Below are 23,021 nucleotides of genomic sequence, written 5' to 3'. Positions count from 1 at the left end.
GTAGCAAGGAGAGCCAGTTTACTGGCAAATAATATACTTTGAACGAAGAATATCATGATTTTTTTTTCTCAAATTATTTATTCATTGAACATAATAAAACATCAACATAAATAACCTAATAATATAATCAGTGAATTTATGATTCCTAAAAAGTGTGTTAATTGGTTTTTTCATAACATTTCCGTATTGAAAGTGTCACTAAAAGTTATGAAAGAGCCATGAAATTCATTGCAGTACTAAAAGAACAAAAAGACAACTTAAACAAATACAGTAGAAGTCCATTAGTCCGGCATCCAACAGTCCGGAATGCCCGATAATCCGGCATCGCTCAGGAAAATTTAAAAAAAAATTGTTTTCTCCAAAAGTGTTTCTTTAAAGCAAATAAAAACGCTCGAGAGCTATTCGAAAGTTTTCGGGGTAGTTCGGGATCATCCGGAAGCGCTCGGTATTGTTCGGAAACAATTAGCGGTCACAATACAGCTGTGTGACAATACAGGTGCAGTGCAGCACAGTTAATCAGTCACGAAGTGTCTTCGCCATTATATGAAATGTAAAATAAACTTTGTTGTATTTGCATACTGTATTTGTAGTTTAATTATTAACCTAATTGTTCTTATAATTACGATCTATGTATGTATGTAGTTGAAAAAACAAAGTACCTTTGTTTTACGGCAAAGCCTACACTAGGAAACACACTAGGAAAGGGGACCGCCCGATAGACCGGAATTTTCGGTAGTCCGGCACCGACCCGGTGCCGGACTGTCATACCTATTATTATACAATTATATTATACTTAAATTGAAAGGGTTATCTTTTCAGGAGTGACTAGCTTTTAGGAAAGAAAGTGTTTGTCTTTCTTCTACACCATCTTCATACAAAAATATGTGTGAATCTTCCAAAGAAAGGAAGAAAACAATCAATTTTAAAAGAAGTAACTATATTCATTAATGTGTAGATCATGCAAAGAAGTAACTTTCAGAAATGTTTACCTTTCATTTAGCTTTCATTTATTACGACCGATTTCGGTTTGTTAAACCATTCTCAAGTAACTGGTCTAACAAATCGAAACCGGTCGTAACAAATAATAAACTGAGTAGAAATTGGACAAAAGTATTTTCTTTACCCTATATTCAATAAGAATTTCTAGAAAATAAATAGGACATCAATCGAACAAAAATATATTCGTCCAATTCAGACTTCATGGAAAATCGTTTCCAAGTTTGAAAAACAAAGCGGCCATCAAAGAAGTGATTCGAAAATCTCCGAAGTTTCCGATCCTCGTTTCCACGCGATTCAAAATTAAAAAGAGGGGTAATTATTGATGACACTCGACGCGGTAGACTTCAAAACTTTTTGTGAAAATCAAGATCCTCGATGTAATCATCAAACACTTTCGCTCTGCTCGTCTTCCTGGAACACGATTCCCAATAAGTAATCGTGTTCAAAAGATACTTCCGGTAATGATAAAACTTTTCAAGTTGTGCACAAACTGAAAGCAGGATTAATGAAGAGAAAAAGTTTCAAGTATCAACATCGTCATACAAGAAGAGCTTAATAACCTAACAGGGGATTATTACGTCAGTTTTATGAAGGAAAATTCCTCACAAATGACTTTATGAATTTTACCTTACTGACAGCGGTACAATCGAATTTTTAAGTTTGCGACAAGTAAAATATGGAACAAATTATACGAGAAGCTTGGTATTATTAAATTTCAGGAACATTCCTTTTCAATGACGAAATTCCAGATTGAAAACAAAAACCGTATGCAATTATGTTTGATGAAGTGGTAAATGCAGAAGGATGAGTCCCGTCAAGTTATAACAATTTCCAAAATGTTAGAAAGCAATTATAAGTTATAGTTGAGTAGAAATTCAGTAAAAAAACAGTTTGACTATTGGTAATCAGTTTTTGACATTTTATCAGAACATGCTGCGAAGAAAAATATTCATTCAACACCAACAACCTGGAAAACAACATACATGAGAAATATCCGCACGATATATTCCACTAATATTCTAGTACTAAATGTTCAACAAAAGAAAAATTCAATATAAACGAACAAAATACTTTGAAAATACTCGAAATATATTGATTTGTAGTTATATAACTGAACAACAAATGTATATACAATTGTGAACTAACGACGGCAACGATGGAAGCAAATGATGGTTGTAAATAGGAATTCGATGATACATTCCGATGACACACTGTTTCTTTTGATGGTTTGACTATTTATGAGTTACGTAAGGAATTAGTGGTAGCGATAGTAAAATAGGAATGATTATTCCTTCATTAATGTTTGTTCCTTGATAGAGTACAGTTTGTTAAATGTAGTGCCTTAGTCAGTTGCGCTTTGATATATTGAAATATAAGAGCGTTACAGTGGAAGTTTGTTACGGGTTATGTTAGTTCCAGAGGTTATAACAGTAAACTAAGAAAAAGGATACAGGTTTTTTTATTTCTACTCACTGAACTTTATTATTCAACTTCTACTTTTCAAAACATTAGATGTGAGTCGACCTTCAGAGGAACGTCGTGTCGCTTTAATTAGACGAAATCTCCTACCATACCTACAAAGTCAGCTCTCCTTACATAAAACTGGTACTGTAGCTGAATTGGTTAGGCTGGCCCGAGCTATAGAGGAGACGGAACTGAGAGTTCAAAGATTCACTCCTCCGCCCCCCAATTGTAGAAATCTCATGGAACCTGATCTCGCTTATCATAAGCTACCTGGTACTCCCCAGATAGCCTCAATCACTCTCGAGTCAATAGAACGGAAATCAACACCTGTCGCTGAAGTGTCGATTCCAACCGCGACTCCCACAAGTTCTCAACCACTTTGTTGGAATTATCAAGGGACAGAGCATAGATTTCGCAAATGTGATAAATCCCGTCGGATATTTTGCTTTCGGTGCGGCTAAGGTAATGTAACCGCTTCATCTTGCTCTAATTGCAGGCCAAAAAACTGGTCGGGGAGGCGTTAGTGAGCCGCCTAGACGTCTCGACCGATAATAACATGGCTTCTTGATTTCGTAATCGCTCATGCAAAAAACGATCTCCGTCCTTATTTGAGAGTCACTGTGTTCGGTAGAGAGTTTCTTGGATTACTGGACAGTGAAGCCAGCAGGACGATAATTGGTAGCCGAGGATGGAAAAACTTGAAAGATTTCTGTAGGATAGTGAATACGGCGACAACCACCTGCACAGTTGCAAATGGTCAAAGCAGTGAAAGTATAAGGATCGGTTTTGTTGCCCATTCAATAATGTGACCGCGTCAAAGTGATTGACGTGCTGTTAGTTCCGCACACTATATTATTTTGTGGTTGGACTTTTGGATACAGATGGCGATTGGGCCGGACTCGTTCTCAGATGAATGGCGTTTCCGTGACGGAAATGTTGATGATTCCGAGGTTTGTGTAATCAATTCGAAGGAATCGTTGTCAGACTCACAATAGAAACAGTTGCACAAGGTGGTAAATGGTTATTCCAATAAGGTGGGAGACAAATTGGGTTTCACCTTGTCTTATCGAGCATGTGATTTCCACAGACGCACCTCCAATCAAACAAAGGCATTACCCAATCTCACCGGTGCTACTTAAACAAGTAAATGAAGAACTCGATCAAATGCTTCGCGATGGAGTGGTAGAGCCTTTAGACTCTCCTTGGTAAATCCCCATATTATTAGTGAAAAAACCAGATGGAAGATATCGCTTTTGCGTTTACTTCCGAAAGCTAAACGAAGTGACTAAACGGGACGCCTACCCCATACCTTTTGTGAGTGCAACGCCGAATAAGCTTCGTGACGCCCATTTTCTGACAACCTTAGACGTAAAATCGGCTTATTGGCAGATTCCACTATCGAAGTAGATAGCCAGAATAATCACTGTCAACTAATTGTTTTCATTATTTTGGGAATTCATAACAAAATAACATAACCTCACTTCTGCTAGTCATCTGAAGGTTTATTAGAACTACCAGGTCACTTCATTATAAATATCAGGGTTCCCAACCTAAAATAAAAGAACGACACTGATGAAAAATGAATTAAAACAAGCGGGTTTTTTTGTTAAATATGAAAAGAAAGGAGAGTTGAGGAGAATGATCGTTTTTTCGGTGTTCTAGAAGGATTGGAAAAACGTGTGTCGCTTGTTTGCGGATTTTTCTTTAAAACTCTTGTAATTATTGCGAAAAAGTTATTCAAAGGAAGGTTCTCTGACTATTTCAAGAAGATTTGTTCCCGAATTACACAAGTTTGCTAAATTCACATTGAATATTTGCTACTCAAAGTCATCCATCATTGAAGTAGGTTTTATCAGCCTTGGCATGAATTACATTCAAATTCGAATGAACCCGGTCAAACTTTTCATGAATATGTTCTTTTTAAGGCCTTTTTTTCTACTTGCTATTTTTCATTACGTGTGCTTGGCAACTACCCTATTTTGCGTCATCTTGCCTTTACGAAACGGTTCAGTTCAGCTTGGTTTTACTTACCATTGAAGATAAGGGTCGAATATCTAGTTGAAGATAGCACGGGGTAGTAATAATCATCCAAGCCGGGATCATTGATTGGAAAATAAGTTCATCCAGGAGCGCAATCTCTTCCCAATTTGGACATTCAGTCGAATTGATTATGATTATGTATTTTGGATGCTTCGTTCGAACGCCTAGGCCTACCCTTCTACGCTATTACTCTATACAAGGCAACATTCTCCTACGAAGCTGAACCCAGGGTGGAAAACACAATAACCATCACACAAGTGAGCTGTATCGTTATTCATACTGTACTTGGCTAAAACTAAATCTTTTTTTTTCTACCACATATATCTTGTCCTCCTATCATATACTTCCTTTTGTGAACTTTTAGTATCGATACCTTAAGGGGATTTCTTACTTGGTATAAAGATATCGGTTGCCCCTGGCTATTTGTTTGAATAACGTTGAAATAGAGAGCTAGAGCTTGATTTATTTTGTTGTCCTATTTTCATCCCGAAACATAACCAAAGTATAGTTTTTCTCGTTGGAAATTATACAGCTCCCTACAATCACTCATCATCTTAATCTACCCACTCCTTAAGAGGTTTTCCTTAAGTATTCATCTACCTTAGATCCTCTATTGCATAATTTCGAGAAATTGAAAGTATAATGGAAGATCTGTAGGGTAGTAAATAATACAAAGTAACAATGGCGCCCAATGTGGGGCCCGAACCCACGACCCTGAGATTAAGAGTCTCATGCTCTACCGACTGAGCTAGCCGGTTATGTAAGGTATTGATGGTAAAATAGGAATGCTTATTCCTTCATTAATGTTTGTTCCTCGATAGAGTAAATGTATCGTTAAATGTAGTGCGTTAGTCGGTTGCTCTTTGAAGTACTGAAATATAAGGGTATTACAGTGGAAGTTCAGTGTATCATTTCTAATTGAAGTTCACACAACGTATACATCTGTTTTGTACTTCCACAACAGTAATAATTATTCCATTACTAGGCCTAGAAACCCCATACGATTTCTGCTGGCTTATGAGCCGCCCGTAAGTTGGCTTTCCATCAACACGATATCCCAGTTGATAACCAGAAAAAGTAAGTGCGTGCTATGATAGTGAATAGTGTGTGTAGCATAGTCGCAACGACATGGGGGTGAATGTTTTTTGTTCCAGATGGGGGTTTACGTGAGTTGTAATTGTTTGTCAGATGGGGTGTCGTGAGGTATGAGGGTGAATTGAAGTTTAGTAAGGTATATGGCGTTGGACATTTTTTGAGTACCTTTAGAATTCGACAATATTGGCCGAAGACATTATTGGAGCAGCCATAGGTGGAGTGTTACTATTTTATCGTGGGATGTAGAGGTAGATTTCGTATTGGTGATGTTATTAGTGTGAAACATGAAGGTGTTCTGAAATGCACATCTCCAATGGATCAACGCACCTCATTGAAATGTCAAAATATTTTTTGGCGTTAATGAAAACTCCTACTACAATGTCATATTTGGTAAACCCTCTCGTATATGTCACTGGTGAATGCGATATGTTTCGACTGTGGTTCAGTGCTTTAGTTTTCATTGACAAAAACATAAAAAGAAGCATGAAATGTACTTTCTGAATTCGCAAATCTAAACGAGTTTTAGACGTGTACTTATTCGGTTACTGTTTACTTGTAAAGGATTCTTAATTGTATTTATTATGGAGAGTCAATCACGTGATGAATGTGAAAGAAGGCTGGAGTTATCGCCGAATTGCAAAGTTTCCCACACATTTATCACAAGGATTTTGCAAAAAATCCGTGACACAGGCGATCATGTTTGCAAACCAGGGCAAGGAAGAAATCGAGTAACTATCGATATTTGAGAATTTTGATACTTCGACAATGGTTTGTGACACATCTACAGTCTACAAATTCAGTTTCGAAACGTGCATGCTATACAAATCAGTACGGAAAGTTTTCGCCAGCGACACAGGGACTCATAACATCCAAGGATTGCTCTATTAACTGCAGACCATCGAAGAGAAAGATTACGTTTTGCCAGGGAACACGTCAATTGGTTAGAGGCTGATTGGGAACGAGTGTTTTCACGGATAAGTCCCTATTTTGTTTACACAATAACGACAGACGTGTTCGTGTGCTACGACGTCCCAATGAATAAAATGCTCAATGTAACTTTTCACAAACCACATCATTTGGTGAAAGCTCCGTTATGATGTGGTGTGGTATTTCTTAGACAGCACCTACAAACCTTGTGGTCATACACATTGGGTCCGTTACAGCTAAAAGGTACATAATGGAGATCTTAAGAACAACACATAGTACCATTCGCCCCTCATATCGCCGATAATTTCTTACCAATGCAAGACAACGCCAGACCCCATATTGCACAGATACTCAGAAATTACCTCGAAGAGTTTGAAATTAACACAATGGCATGGCCAGCACGTAGAATGGATTTAAATCCAATAGAAAATATCTGGGTTGTTTTTTGTATTCCTCCTCTGACTACAAATAAAATTGATTCATTGAAGTGGTGGGTTAATTTGTTTCTGTACAGAGTGAACTAAGATGATTTTTTGCTGAACATTGACTATTTTCAGAACTACCATGTGTGGTTTAATGAAGACCAACCATTATTTTTAGAATGTGAAAAGGAATGGATTTTGTCATGCTCTAGATACCATTTCCAAAAACATCACGGGTGCTAACAAATCGTTTTAAGAATCTGAAAATAAACGTATTTTGCTCATGCTACACTGTACAGGGCGAGCTCAGATGAGTTTAGGCATATGAGTTTGAAGATTGTTTGCATAAAATTCACATAACACAAACAAATTACATAAAATCAAAGCACTCACAAAATGCAATCCATTAAGACATGTTTCACTTCCATATATAAAAAAAATTCAAATATTTCAACTGGGGCTCCTCCCGTAGAAGTAAAAGGGGAGCGTTTACATACTTATAAAAATTACGTTTTCATCACTGTTATCCGTACCGCTATATTTTCGAAGGCTAAAATATTTACTATCAGCATTGCAACCGTGCGGAGCCGGTGCAGCACTAGACAAAAGTGTTTTTATTCATTTCATTAAAGTGATCATGAATTTTCACAAAATGAACAATTCATCAATTGCACAAATTCAAAAATTCCCCATTTAGATTTTGAAATAATGAAAAACGTTCATATATTCATTTCACATTTAATAATTTTTCAGGGGCAATTTCGTACGACACAATTTAGAACCGTTCATGCATGGAAACAATAGAATAGTACCTGACAATGATTCAACATACTATTGGATCGGTAATTAATTTAATAGGGTACCTGATTCAAGACCAATAATTCATGGAATGGTGAATTAATGGTAAAAACTGTTTTAAAAAACAAGCTCTCATTTAAGTGCTCTAAAAAAAAAGAATTTCATCAGTTCGCAGTTCCATTGTCTAATATGATATAAATTGATTTAAAATCCCTGAAAGAATCTGTAAAAAATTAAAAAAAGATTAGCTGAAAAATAACAATTATATTAAAGAGAATAACTGAAATCGCAATTGAATAAAATACAAGCAACAACCAAAATATTGAACCATCAACACGAGATGAAAAAAAAATTATTAACAAGAAATGAAAAATAAAAATTAAAAGATTCCAAAGCAAGTTACTATACGACGTTGCGATTGTTAGTATCCACAATCGTCTAAAGGTGATAACTGGACGTATTCCTCCGAGATTTGACTATTTATAGATCATTCGAGTGCTTTCACCTATCCCCTCTTCCCTGTCTCCGCTTCATTGGTTTTAGCGGGAGATGATCATTTGGCCGGGAGTTGGTCGTGTTCCGCTTGATTAGAGGTTTCCATATGTTGCGTACCTCTACGCTTCTTTAAAGCCGCATATATGTTCCTTCTTGTGGATGATTTCAGCTTGAACCCACTTGATGTTATGTTAATGAGTCCAAACATGCTCTGCTATTCCTGATTTGCTAGTTTCTCCTCGCTGTGTGTGTTTCTTGTGCTCGGCAATGCGAACTTTCAAAGGCCTCTTAGTTTCATCGATGTATGATTCTCCGCACTCGCAGGGTATCCGGTAAATGCAATTCTTGAAATCACAGTCCGCGTTGGGTGAGACTGCTACGGATAGTGTTCCCAGATCTGAAGCAGGTTCTGATGTTATGCTTGAACCCAATTCTTCTTATCCTTCCGATGATCATTTGAATGGTGAAATGTATCTTCATTTTCTATTCAATGAATTCGATGGCCACTTAGATGAATTGTCACTAAATATCTGCCATGAAATACAATATTTTCAATAGGACGGCGCTCCTCCCCATAATGCAGCAATAGTAAGGGAACATTTTGATGCAATATTCCCAAGAAAATGAATTGGAAACAATGGGCCAATTAACTGGCCAGCTCGATTCCCAGATCTTACTCCTTTAGATTTTTTTGTCTGGGAATACAAAGAGGATAACATTTTTTCAACACCAAGTACAGATATCGACCATCTCAAAAAATAAGAAATTCTTGTATTAATATTACACCTATTATACTAGAAAATTGCCACAGAAATTTTGTGGACCGACAACTTATGTGCATTCAACAAAGAAGTCGTCAATTCGAGCATTTAATGTAGCTTTGATTTTTCATATTGGTTTCATTTTTCCCAAGAGTTCATGATAAAATAAATTGTTTTTCTGTTTGATTGTTGTCACTGATGATGGTGGTTATTTCAAATGAAACGCTATGGAAATATCAAAATACCCTTGTATTGTGAATTTATTGCTTTTTCAATATCTGTAATAAAAAAGACAGGTCCGTATTAAAAAAAAACTTAATGGTGGCCATGTTGTCACGAAACGTTTTATCGAATATTTATTATTACATCTTCATAGTATACTTCGAATACAATAACATTTTTCTTTTACATTTTTTAATATTCTCCTAAATAGGAATTCCATTCGAAAAAAGAAGAAAAACAGCATTTTTGGTTTTTCCCATATACAAGTTATGACTTTTCTGATATTTTTTATTGCTTTGCGAAATTCAAGCATAAACCATAACTAATTCAAGGTGTAGCTTTTGTCCGTCACTTTGTTAGACTTGGTGTAATTCTAGAGAATAAGTAAAGACCCATTTTCCATAAACACAATGAGTAACGTTTTGCTCTTTTAGTCAAAAAAACGCCCATAAAACTCCGGAAATGACCTTCACATATTCATAGAGTTTTCAATCCAACAAAGCGATGCGACGGCCTGCAAGCGATTAGCTGTCACTGTTAACATTCAATTCGAATACGCTCATAGTATGCATTGAAATTCGATAAAAAGCAACTCGAAATAAATAAAAGTAGACCAACCGGAAAATTTTCATTACACACACTTATATTCCCTTTTTTGATAATCATGTACACATTTTCATACGAAATTATTGAATCGAGAAAATTTTTCAAAATTCAAAAACACAAATGGACATTGTCATCGATTAATCGCTCTGGATAGTCAAGTAGATTATTTCCTTCAAATGAAGGATCAGCCTTCAAAACAGCGATAAAGCTGACACCCACGTGTGATGGTTAGGTTAGATTAAGTCCAAAGTGAGTGGGTCTATTCGACCCTCCACCGCAACCCGCAAGGTTGGCCAAATAAACCCAGCTTCTTAACGAAGCCGATTAGTTTGTATGGTGAGTTGTCTTTCAGGTCAGATGGTAAGAGTACGGCTCTGCCAAATTCTAAAAACCTGATTCGGTCCCTAGCGGGGTAAGCGCAAAGTATATGCTCTGTTGTTTCATCGTTAATGAGGTAGTCGTGTGATGATCCAAAGACCATTGTGGATATTACCATTCGAAACGTCGTGAAGTAACTTGGCTTGAAATCTCTCAATTTTTTATTTTTTGTTTGATTCTTCTATTTTTTACTTGTATTTTATTTCACTGTGATTTCATTTCAGGGTTTGTCTGCTGAATTTAATTATCATTTTGAATGTATTCTTTTTAATATTAATTTGTAATGGTTCTTTTAGGCATTTAAAATCATTCTATATAATATTACACAATAGAAATCCGAACTAATGAAATTCATCATGAAACATTGTCAATCACCTTCAAACGAAAATTTCCCAGACGTATTTTTATCGTATCTATCGATCTTGTAAATAATTTTATATTAATTCTAGCAAATTGCTTGACAATCTATATCTGCTTATCTTTTCCAAGAATACATCATAATGAACCTGATCAAATGCTTTACGGAAATCTGTAAACACAGTGTCCAATTGTGATTTATTCTCTATAGTGTTATAGTGTTGAAAAAAGTCACTACTGAATAGTAATAAATTTGTGTTAATTGATCTTTGGCTCATGAAGCCATTCTGTTGAGGAAATGAATATTTACTGGTGAAACTGCTGAGTTTACTGAAAATAATTTTGCTGGTGCACACGTGATGGCGATAGCCCTATAGTTTTCAACATCCATTTTATATCCAGATTTATGTAAAGGTATTGTTATGGACGTTTTCCACATAGGCGGAAATGGATTAGATTTGATAATTAAATTGGAAATGTGTATCAATGGGGCTTTCAACCATTCACCGCACCCTTATAGAATATATGGGAGTACACCATCTGTGCCCTATGATTTTTTAAGTTTTAATTTTCTCAGTACTGTATTGAAATCAGTTTCATTTATTGACTGCAAAGTGAATGTTTCATTCCATAAACCTGTATCATCATTATTACTGAAATTTAAATTGTATGAAGCTGGTTCTGAACAAAAAACTGACAAGAAAAAATCTGCAAAAGCATTAGCTGTTCCTTGTTACCAACAGGCACGTTATTATGAAAAAAACTGTACAATTTTCTATTAATTTTTTTTGTAGTCATGAAATTCCGTAACTCATTTATATTATTATCTATATTTTCCTCAATTTTCTTGTGATACATTTTTTCATCCTTCCTAATTTGACTTTTCATTTTCCTTCTTAATTCCATAAACTTCTTATTATAAAAATCCGACTGCGATTTCAATTTCCGGCATTTTTCTTTTTCTATCAGTATACTTTTTGTTTCTTTGGTGAACCAAATTGGATGTGCATTTTTATTGCCAGTAAATTTAGGAACACACTTATTTACAAGATCTTCGCATATCTTATAGAAGTTACCTAAAGCTGTGTTCACATCATATTCATTTAATACAAAATACCAGTCAAAATATTTAATAGTGTGAGTTCAGGAAAGTCCGCTTTTTTATAATTATACCTGAGAACTTCTCTCAAATTCGTCGATTCTTTCATTTGCCCAAGAAAAAAAAAATTAGTGATACAGAAAGCAAGATGGCAACCATCCTCATTTACGAAATATGGATCCATTTTATTTACCTTGCAACAATAAAAGTTTTTTCAGAACTAATAACTAAGTCTAATGTCCGACCCTGGTGTTACTATATCATTGTGTTGCTTGCCTGCATTGAAGTCAAGGAAATCAGCTAACAGATTGATTTTTTTCACTATGACTATTTGAATTTGAAGTTGTACCTGTCATTCCTTGAATGTTGAAATTTCCAACAATGTATGTTTCATCAAGATAATTAATATTATCTTGTGAGAAATTAAATGCAGATTCGTAAATATCATTCAGGCTATTAGAAGGAGTATAAACTACACCAAATGAGTAAGTTTCGTTGCTTATTGCGTGCTTCACGATATCGAGTATTTGGAATTTGTTTTCAATTGCTATCAGAACCCCACTTCCGGTGCTTTTATTTGTAAAATGCAAATTTCTGTCAGATCTTACCATATTGAAATTTTTCATAAGTATTATTTCTCCAAGTCCAATTTCTTTCTGTAACCATGTTTCTGTAATCATAAAAATATCTTATTTATCTTCGAGTGACCTCCTTTGAAGGTCATTGCACTTTGTATTCAGTCACCTACAATTCTGGTTCTAAACAGATATACTCGTAATGCCTACCTACTCCCAAGTGTCTGTTAGTGGACCCTACAGCATGAAAACTACAATAACATTCACATATAGTGCTTTGGAGAATTTATACTACTTAATAACAACATAACAAATCAACCAAACCGATTCAAAAGTGTAAACCTAGCTTAAATAAAAATCTATTAAAATAAACATGTAGTGAGTGAAATAAAGTAACTCAACAAAACATCAACTATTCTGTTTTTCAGGTGCATGTTAAATTGAATCCATTCCTTCATCAATTATTTTTACATCGTTGCCAACCTTTGCAAATACTCTTCCGTTCTTGGTCCAGACTTTTTGTGCGCCGAATTTTTTCCTTGCAGATGTTAGGAGATAATAATAATTTTCCTTTAGATCTTAATTTGAATAGATTTCTGTTCCTTTCAAGGCAGCTCTGACGTTATAAATTTCGTTACGCTTTAGATAGGAAACAGTATCCACTATTATTGTTCTAGGCGTCTGCTCGTTGTCTCCAGATTTTCCAATTCAGCAAACATTATTAATTTCGCCCAATGTACATTTGATTTGTTTGAATATGCAGTTGGCTCAGATCTGCTTCACATTCAAGATATTGGCGTTTGTTTTGATAACATGCATTTCAAATTCAAAAATTTCAAACCTATGATGCCGTATTTCACCAGTATTTGGGGATGGTTTCTTTTAACCGGGAATCGGGTCGCAAATGTATCACATTTCCTTGAAATAACTTTATTACGTTTTCCGTAAATGAAATATAAATTTAAAAAATTTAAAAACCTTCGTTTGTGTAATTTTACTGTCCCAGCCTGATTTATTGTTGAAAATTTGCAAATGACAAGTATTGGCATTATCGTATCAATTGATTGTTTTCTAACGCTGCGCCGTTATGGCCACCTGACAGAATTTAGAAACCGTGTAGTAAGTATTCTGTCGACAGAAAAATATTAAATTGAAAATATTTTAAAAACTACCAATTATTGGAATAGGTATCCTTTCACAAAGTTACCATTATTTTTGATACTGAATACGATTAATTCATAACAATGGACGATTTTAATATGATAAAAGTCACCTCAGAAGGTTTACTACATTTCATTTTTATATTTCTTTTTTGACCATCCTGTACTAAATTTTCCAAATTTCATATAAAGTCTATTGGATTTTGTTCTACTCTACAAGGAACCCGACCAAAACATAAAGGTTTTTCATAGGAAAAATTGATAATTATTGTACTGCCAACATCATTCTTGACATAAAAACTTAGATATGTTAAAAACGGTCAGTATTGAATATAGGGCATTATGCACAAAAACTATTTAGAATCTGATGTATAATCCAAAAATATAATAATATATAGGTTGTTCTTTTTAATCTGTTTAAAATCTGTTTTTCCGTTAATCAGCTGTCGCCCCATACGAACGATAACTCTCAGAAGTTGAGAAACTTGTGCCCCTATCGATTTTAGTATATTGTGGAATTTTCAGATTATTCTTGAGTGAAGTTTCCCCAAAATCGATCGATGCACATCCAGGATTCACGATATATATATATATATATATATATATATATATATATATATATATATATATATATATATATATATATATATATATATATATACTTGGCTCGTGATTACCTTACCAGAGTGCATACATACCAATGAAATATTTCACTATTTTATCTCAAATTTCTGTGCTCTGTGTTACCAATTATAAACGTGTACAATTATCGAATTCAGCGACAATATTCCCAATATGCAATCAAAACAACTCACCAATGAACACGAAAATCTGGTGGTGCGAGAATCGGAGCAGCATGGACACAGAAATGGTCTGAAACATACAAAACAAACAATCATCAAACGCATGATTCACGGCAGAGAGTAGTTACGGGGCAACATACTGTAGTCTCCGCTAATGAACCAAACAATTGAGCAATGACTCGAAAGAGGAGTTTCTAGTTTCAACCTTATCATAGTAATGAATATATTCATCGTGTTCAACATAGGCACGTTACTCTGTGTAAACAGAGTGATTTTTGACACTGATTAGTTAGACAAACTTCAAAATGAAAAAGATAATGAAAATCTTTGATTTTGCGAAGAATATGTTTGATATTGATCTGTTTCTTTGAAATATTTCAACTCACCTTCATTTTTGGTGAAGTTAGTAGCAATAATTGACTATATTCTTTAAATTTTGTCCGGATTCATTGTTGGAAATTATGATTCCCATTATAACTGCCAATTTCGTCTATTGAAAACCCTTTTTACACATCAGAACAAATAACTGTCTCTCGACACACTTTTCGCTAACCATGCGCGTACGAACAGTATTTTGTTCTGGTGTGGAAAAAATGGTACAAACGTGATCCGTTTCAAATAGAAACGTGTTGCCTTCTGTTAATAACCAAAAGTAACAGGTGAAAATATTTTGAAAGAATAGATCATTGGCAGCTTTCGAAATGAATCACCCTGTATATCAAAACTATACTTTTCTATTGCAGACCATTGGGATTTTATGGAGTAAGAAACTTGATCAATAAAAATAAAATTCAGAAACTATCCATGATTATAATTACAGTGTGGTCCACTAAGTGTGCAACAAATGGGAAACTTTTTTATTATCGATAAATTTCATTCCTGACAAAAGTTGGTGCATGTTCTAAAACTATACCAAGTGAACCTGAAATGACTTTATGACAAACACCATTCAGGATAGGCCAAAAAATATAAAGTTCGTTCAAGAGTAAAGTACCCTTATTTCAAAAAATATAGAAATATGTTAAAAAGGAAAGTTGCTTGGAATTGAAATTTATGTTCAGATACGAAGTCATGGCCTGCTATTCGATTTTTTTTTCTTTTGGAAAATTTTGAATTACCCCCGTATGATACATATTTTTACTATTTTGATTTAATATGTATTTGAAGTAGCCACAATCAAATCAGTTTGGAGTATTTTTTATCAAATTGAAGTTTATTTGTAAAATTAACTTGGATTTGTATTTTTTTAGGTGACCGTGAACTTCATGTTTGTTGCAACGATATTTAACAGAACTCTAGAATAAAACAAATACTCTCTTTAACGAGGCAAATACTTTACTAACTAAATGTTCATATGAATAAACTGGCAATAAAAGAATAAAATTTCTTTTATTCTGACAACAATGCCTCAACTAGAACAGATATTAAAAAACAATCCAAAATATATCGCGGATAGCCATGAACAAAAAACACATACGCCCTAAAACAATACTGCAGTTTGATAGTGTGGCTTCTTAAAACTTGCCTGTAAAACGTTTTCATATTTGTCCTTAATTAAAAATGCCTCGCTCAGTATTATTAACGTTAACTGAAAAGGCAGAATTAGTTTTAATTTGTGGTGATGTTACAACAATGCGCGAAGCTGCAAATATTTTCAACGAGCGCATCCAGACAAACAAACTTGCTGTTCAAGTGTAAGTAGAATTTTAAAGAATTTCAAACAGACCGGCTCACTAGAATATAAACATAATACGGAGCGTACGAAACCTGTACGCACAGAAGAAAACTAGCTTGACGTACTTCAAGCAGTAATAGAAAATCCTAGAAGATCCACCCAAGAAATTAGTGATTATACCGGCATGAAAAAAAATCTGTGAAGCGTATTCTCAAGAAACATAAGTACCGTGCTTACAAACCTACATTCATTTGTACATTTCAAGAAAGAGACTATGATTAAAGATATGATTTTTCCATGTGGATTCAGAGTGAAATAGAAGAACAACGAGATTTTCATCGATGTATTCTGTTTGGAGATGAATCTATTTTTACAACAAATGGGGTTCTATCATCACAAAATTGCAGATGGTGGTCAGATGTCAACCCAAATTTTATTATTGACAACAAAAATCAATTCTATCAGAAAACAAACGTTTGGTGTGATATATTGAATGATAAATTACTAGGTCCGTTTTTTTTTTCGCGAGAATTTGAATGGTGACAGGTAATTGAACTTTTTGGAAACTGAAATAGGAGAGTTTTTGGATGATATGGTATTAGAAGAACGGCAAAAGTTATGATTCCAACATGACGGACGTCCTGCCCATTCTACTAGAAATGTTTCTCAGTGGCTGAATAGGACATTTCGTAATAAATGGTTAGGACGAAATACCGATCCTCGATGACCTCCTTGTTCTCCAGACCTTACACCTCTAGATTATTTATGGGGATATTTGAAAACAAAACGGTCTACAGAGATCGCCCCTTTAATAATGTTGATGAGCTTGAAACTTCCATACGAGTTCATTGCAGAAATATTCCCGCTAATGTGTTGCGATCTACATTAAATGAATTTTATGAGCGAACAATTAGATGCATTAAAAGAGAAGGTGGACATGCACAGACGCTTCGATAATTTTTATTGTTAGCACCTATTAAGTTGTTAAGTTACCTACTGTATTTTTCTGTACTACCGCTTATTGGTTCTTTTTTGTTCATGGCTATCCGCGATAGATTTTGATAGTTTACTCATATGAACATTATACTTGGTAAAGTATTTGCCTCGTTAAAAAGAGTATTTGTTTTATTCTAGAGTTCTGTTGAATATCGTTGGAACAAACATGAAGTTGACGGTCACCTAAGAAAATACAAATCCAAGTAAATTTAAAAAAAAAACTTTAATCTGAACATAACTTTTAATTCCAAGCAACTTTTCTTTTCAACATATTTCTATATTTTTTGAAATAAGGGTACTTTACTCTTGAACGAACTTTATATTTTTTGGCCTATCCTGTATGGTGTTTGTCATAAAGCCATTTCAGATACACTTGGTATAGTTTTGGAACATGCACCAACTTTTGTCAAGAATAGAATTTTCTGAGAAATCGATAATAAAAAAGTTTCCCATTTGTTGCACACTTAGTGGACCACACTTTATATAGGGTGGGGCACCCCATACGACACGGTCCCTGTAGGCCAAACAATTATTTTTTCGGCAATTTCTCTATTTCGTTATATGTATATTGTTTAAGGCTGCAGAAATAAATTATTTTGGAGTCTACAGGGTGGCTCAAAAAAGTGTGACATATCAAAGTTGTGCTTTCAATGTAACACCCTGTATTTCGTTACGTCTTTGATTAGTGCGGAAAAAATAATATGATTCCATATAAGCTAGGTTTTATGTACCTAACTTCAACCGTTCTCGAGTTATTGGCTTTTTTATGAAAATGCTAGGTACAATTGGAAACTAAATAACATAGAAATGTATTGAAGTCATCCCTTCTAATTCTCATCAAAGAGGTTTTGGGCTATTGATTTCGATAGTACTCGTTTCTTAATACTATACAGAAAGTTCAAAAATCAGTGTCACTTTTTATAATTTCTGACAAAGATATTTTTGTTATAGAACACCTTGTATTTTTTTAGTCTGAACAATATAAAATTCAATTACCATTCCTTTTTGGGGTTTCCTATACTCAACCTAAATAGTTTTTCAGATATTGGCTTTTTCAAATAGTAGTTCTTATTTCAAGATAGCTTTGAAACGATATTTATTCAACTTGTTGAAAGAATTGTTATTGACAGTTATTATATTTTACGTTATTCAAAACATTAACTGGACTATTTTCGATGAAAATGAAAACTTATTCCATTTAAGAACGGATAGATGTGAGTTTAGCGATTGGTGAGTGTTTAGAGAATTGCCTTTTGGCGTCCAGTGTGTATACCCAAAAATATCCAGACCAGAATCATCTAAACAAGTTGGAATTATAGGTACACAATTTATAGTACTATACTTTTTTTATGGAAACTTAATTGTTCACAAATGTTTACAATTTTAACGAGATGATCTGCCTGAGCTTTTGAAGAATGTGCCGCTAAATATCAGACAACGGATGTGGTTACGATTGGATGGAGTTCCGGCACATTTCAAATTCAGTTTTGAATATGTGCTTTCCAATAAAATGGATTGGTATGGTTCCAAAAAATGGTCCAACAAGATCACCAGATTTGACTATGGGGCTACTTGAGAAAGAAGGTTTACGACACTCCAACCACACTGGAAAATATGAAGGAGTAAAATAAGGGCTGCTTTCGAAGAGCCACGCTTCAAATGTTATTAAATGTTTAGCAGTCTTTCATAGAGAGAGTGGATCTTTGTGTTCAACTGGATGGTCGTCATTTCGTGCACCTACTTTCAATGGGCTTGTTTCATGCTATGAAAAATGATATTGGTTTGCTTATAGACTGATCGAGTTAGGGGTATATTATACTTATCAAGCCTAATCGGTCGCAAAATCTCTTTATATTTGCAGAAAAAAGAATAATTCGAACAGCAAGAATTTAAATTGGCCGCGTGTCTGTTGACCAATAAAATGGACCGTGTCTAGAGCGGAGTTGCCAAGTGTATTGGTTTTCAATATCCAATCACAGATCTGATGATCCAATTTGACAAACGCCATTTTTTGTTGTTATTGTTGTCAACTCGGTTGAATACAACTGTTAAAATTATCTAATTAAAGAATGTTTTTTTGTAAAAAATAGGTCTCGGTGGGTGCCTATTTTGCTGCATATTCCGTATTGTTAGTTTAAATTCCGAAAAATATTTTTTCAGGTTATTTTTGGATTGATATGTTCTGGAGTAATTCTACATTTCACTGTACATATTTTTGCTTCTCTTTTCAGTCACCATACAGCGCCTTGGCCGAGATGAAATAAAAATTGAATCAAATCTTTCCATCATTCGATAAAAGGCAAAGTCTGAAATGAATGTCATATAAATAAAAGGGACCTACTGAATATACCACCTACGGTTTCAATTTTTCATTCTTCATTTCGGTACCAAATGCAAATTTTTCAAGTAAAATTCATGGATCATTTCAAAATCGACTCTTGGTAAGTTGTCGGGAGTCAGCTTTAACAAAACTAGGCTCATCATTCATTTTGAAATTATTTTAACAAATATACGAAGTTTTTGGAAACCGTTGACATTAGAAAGAGTACATTGTCGCATTCATTACTGAAGGCGCTGGCTGACTGGATGACAATATGGCTAATATACCAGTAACGTTGAATTTCTTATTTTTGTTGGGTAGCATGAATGCTTAATTGATTTATTTTATTAGGGTTCATGAGCATTCCAAAACCATTTGAAAATACAACTTCGTTTAATTCTATTTAGAATCATATTTAGATATAACTTGTACTATATGTTCTGTACGAAGTCGTTGTTTCAGGTAAAATTTTTCTCTTTACATGTACCTATATATAAAAAAAAAATATAGTTTCAAAAGTTTTCATCGGCACCTTATATTTTTATTTTTCTTTTTTGAAAGTTTTCTACTTTTTGAAAAGTAGAATTAGAATGACAAAATGGATGTTTTTAGGAAACAGTTATGTCTCCACAAAATACTTTTTACTTCAACAAGGAGAGATTATTGTTTAGAAAATATCTATTTTCCGTCTTCTACTTCACCTGTATTATATAAAAAACTTTACAAAAAGTGATCAAAAACCACCAACGGAAACTCTTCAAAAAATAAAACTGAACTTTCATCCATACTCAAACGAAAAGAAAGGGCCTGTAAAATAATAGTTGAACTTTCCTTTTCTTTTTTGAAAGATTTTTTTATATACTAAAGAAGAAATGCTAAGCCAAAAATGAGTATTTTCAGAATATAAATGATAGCATCAGTAACCAAAAGACATAGTAATACAAGAATATTACGTAAAAATACTTTATGGAATATATGGAACATCTCTAGTACGCCACCCACAAATGAATTTGAATATTCCACATCTGAAAGTATCTCAAATTCTTATTTATACATAGATTTCAAATATTATAATATTATATGAATGAATTGTGTGTTTTTTCTTATGTTATCCAGATTGGTACTGAAGGGTCCTAACAAAAGTGTCTTACGGCGAAACATCGTATATCTACAAGTGAGGATGACGGTGTTCCATGCAAGTGAAATGTTACTTCACTCATTAATTATATTGTGTAGGAATCCTGTGAATGATATCTGACTCGATTCCATTACGAATGTTTGGATTACAAACGGAATAGAGAAAAGTGTTTTTCATATAATTCAGAGTTCATATAAAAGTATTTTTCTTTCGTGTATTTCAATGTTTACATAAAAAAAATGCTGTTTCGAGAGGGATTTTTCTTCCAGTATGTGTCTGAAAGTCACTTCTTTGTATGATTTACATATCTTTGTAAAGAGTCAATTTTTGAAATTGATTGCTACCTTCCTTTATTTGGAAGATTCCCACATTTTTTTGTATCAATATGAAGTACTAGAAAGCCAAAAACTCTATTTCCTAAAAAAATTATCACTCCTAAAAATATAACCTTTTCAATTTATATATAATACTGTTCTTCTACACTTCTACACTACACTTCTTTGTATGATCTACATATCTTTGTATAGAGTCAATTTTTGAAATTGATTGCTACCTTCCTTTATTTGGAAGATTCCCACATTTTTTTGTATCAATATGAAGTACTAGAAAGCCAAAAACTCTATTTCCTAAAAAAATTATCACTCCTAAAAATATAACCTTTTCAATTTATATATAATACTGTTCTTCTACACTTCTACACTACACTTCTTTGTATGATCTACATATCTTTGTATAGAGTCAATTTTTGAAATTGACTGCTACCTTCCTTTATTTGGAAGATTCCCACATTTTTTGTATCAATATGAAGTACTAGAAAGCCAAAAACTCTATTTCCTAAAAAATTAATCACCCCTAAAAATATAACCCTTTCAATTTATATAATACTGTTTGTTATACACTGGGATAAAATTACGGAAAGACAATAGTTTTTCTATATGATGAAGAATCAAAGGCGATCTTACTGATACATTGTTAATACCAGATCATCCAAATTCATGATTTCTTCGATAAGTGACTTCAAGTTTCCATGACTGGAACTGGGTTTGCTATCATGAATAACCAAAGGAATTCGCCATTCTCAAAATAGAAATTTTGGCGGAGTCTCCAAAAGCAAATATCAAATTTTACGTAACTATAATGAAAAGAAACTTGCTGGAACTTTCTACAGATCAAAATAATGTCAACTCTATATCCTGTTTGTAAAAGTCTTAGGAAAAACTTTGCAATGAAAACTGTGCATTTTTACATTTCATGTTGAGAATTGATACAATTGAGAAAGGGAAGGAGGGCAGAATGGAGGAGGGCAGAATGTAGAAGGAGGGTAGAATGTAGAAGGAGGGCAGAATGGAGAAAGAGGGCAGAGTGGAGAAAGCTAAGGCAAAAAAAAAGTGTGGAGCTTTGAAAAACTATTCTTCGAAAACATTCAATTCACAAACCATCCTCAAAAGTTGAAAAATACTCAAGATACGAATCTGTTTAAAATCTGTTTAAAATCTGTTTTTCCGTTAACCAGCTGTCGCACCCCTACGAACAACAACCCTCAGAAGTCGAAACTTGTGCGAGCTAAGGATTAACGAGGTCTTACCTTTTAACGTGTGATTCCTAACACGGGTTGGACGGTAGCAAGTGAAGATCGATCGTTCAGACTAGGGCTTGAACCACCGACCAACACGGCAGTCAATTCGAGTGAGTGAACAAAGCACCCACGCCGAACCGCTTGGCTACCGACTGACCTGCCGACTGAATATAATGGATAAAGTTCATTCGCCTCTTCGGATGTTGAAAATGTGGCGAAGTCGCCACTATTACCATTCATAAAATTATTCTTCCACCAAAATTGGTGTTACGCATTTGTTTTTCAGCTTGATTCATTTGTGTTGAGTATGACCAGGTAGCGATTCACATAGGATTTGAAACGCTGGAAATTAAATCCATTGGGAAAAACGATTTCAGGAAGTTTATTCCACATAAACGCAGTTCTCCATATGAAAGAGTTCCTAAACAATGAAGTTCGAGGTGTACTGAGTTGAACCTGAAAACGATGAGCAGCCACAGTCCGTCGCGTAGTACTGATATGTACCGCTCTTGGAGAAATTAAATGTGCCAAGTCACTCGAACACCTCCCGTGAAAGTGTCTATAAAAGAGAGGCAAATCTCCAACCTTAGATGCTACAGGCTATCAAGGTTGCACGTGCGTCTCCAATCAGGCGGATGGCTCTTTTCTGAATGGAATCCAGCAACTTCAGGGTATGTTTGGGGGCAGAGCTCCACACATGAGAACAATATTGCAAAGAAGGACTGATCTGAGGTTTCTAAAGCATGAAAAGTTGCAGAGGTGCATATAGTTTTCTGGTTCGGAACAGTGTTCTAAGCTTTCCAGAAGCAGCCTTTGCAATTCGAGCGACATTATTGTGCCAAGACATATTGGTGTCCATTTTAAACCCCAACAAACTCATCGAAGCAGGGAATGATATCTTATTCAATTCATAAATATTACTGGAGTTTCTTCCCAACACCAAATCGTTTTACACCTTTGAGGTGTAAAAATAACGATTTGGTGTTGGGAAAAAACTCCAGTAATATTCATTACTACACCAAAGGTTCCAAACAGTATATCACAAGTATGATTCAATTCCATAACAAATGTTTGCAGTATAAACTGAATGAGAATGTTTTTGCACAATTCGATAT

At 34.4% G+C, this 23,021-nt stretch overlaps 1 protein-coding gene and 1 non-coding gene across 2 annotated transcripts in view; both read right to left on the bottom strand.

Annotated features, from left to right (window-relative positions):
* Window positions 1–23,021, bottom strand: part of LOC111510728 (membralin) — a 422,685-nt gene that overhangs the window by 322,458 nt on the left and 77,206 nt on the right. The window contains exon 6 of the mRNA XM_074181282.1: window positions 14,214–14,271. Coding sequence (XP_074037383.1) covers window positions 14,214–14,271 — 58 coding nt within the window. The remainder of the gene's footprint in view (window positions 1–14,213; window positions 14,272–23,021) is intronic.
* TRNAK-CUU (transfer RNA lysine (anticodon CUU)) lies at window positions 5,189–5,261 on the bottom strand. Its single transcript has one exon. It is a non-coding gene; the product is annotated as a tRNA-Lys (tRNA).

This window comes from Leptinotarsa decemlineata, unplaced genomic scaffold (assembly GCF_025532065.1).
Source record: "Leptinotarsa decemlineata unplaced genomic scaffold, Ldec_3_MD MMD2_tig00026307_RagTag_RagTag, whole genome shotgun sequence".
In the NCBI taxonomy this organism is placed as follows: domain Eukaryota; kingdom Metazoa; phylum Arthropoda; class Insecta; order Coleoptera; family Chrysomelidae; genus Leptinotarsa; species Leptinotarsa decemlineata.
The sequence above is the reverse complement of the archived record's forward strand: the minus strand, read 5'-3'. Positions and strand labels throughout refer to the sequence as shown.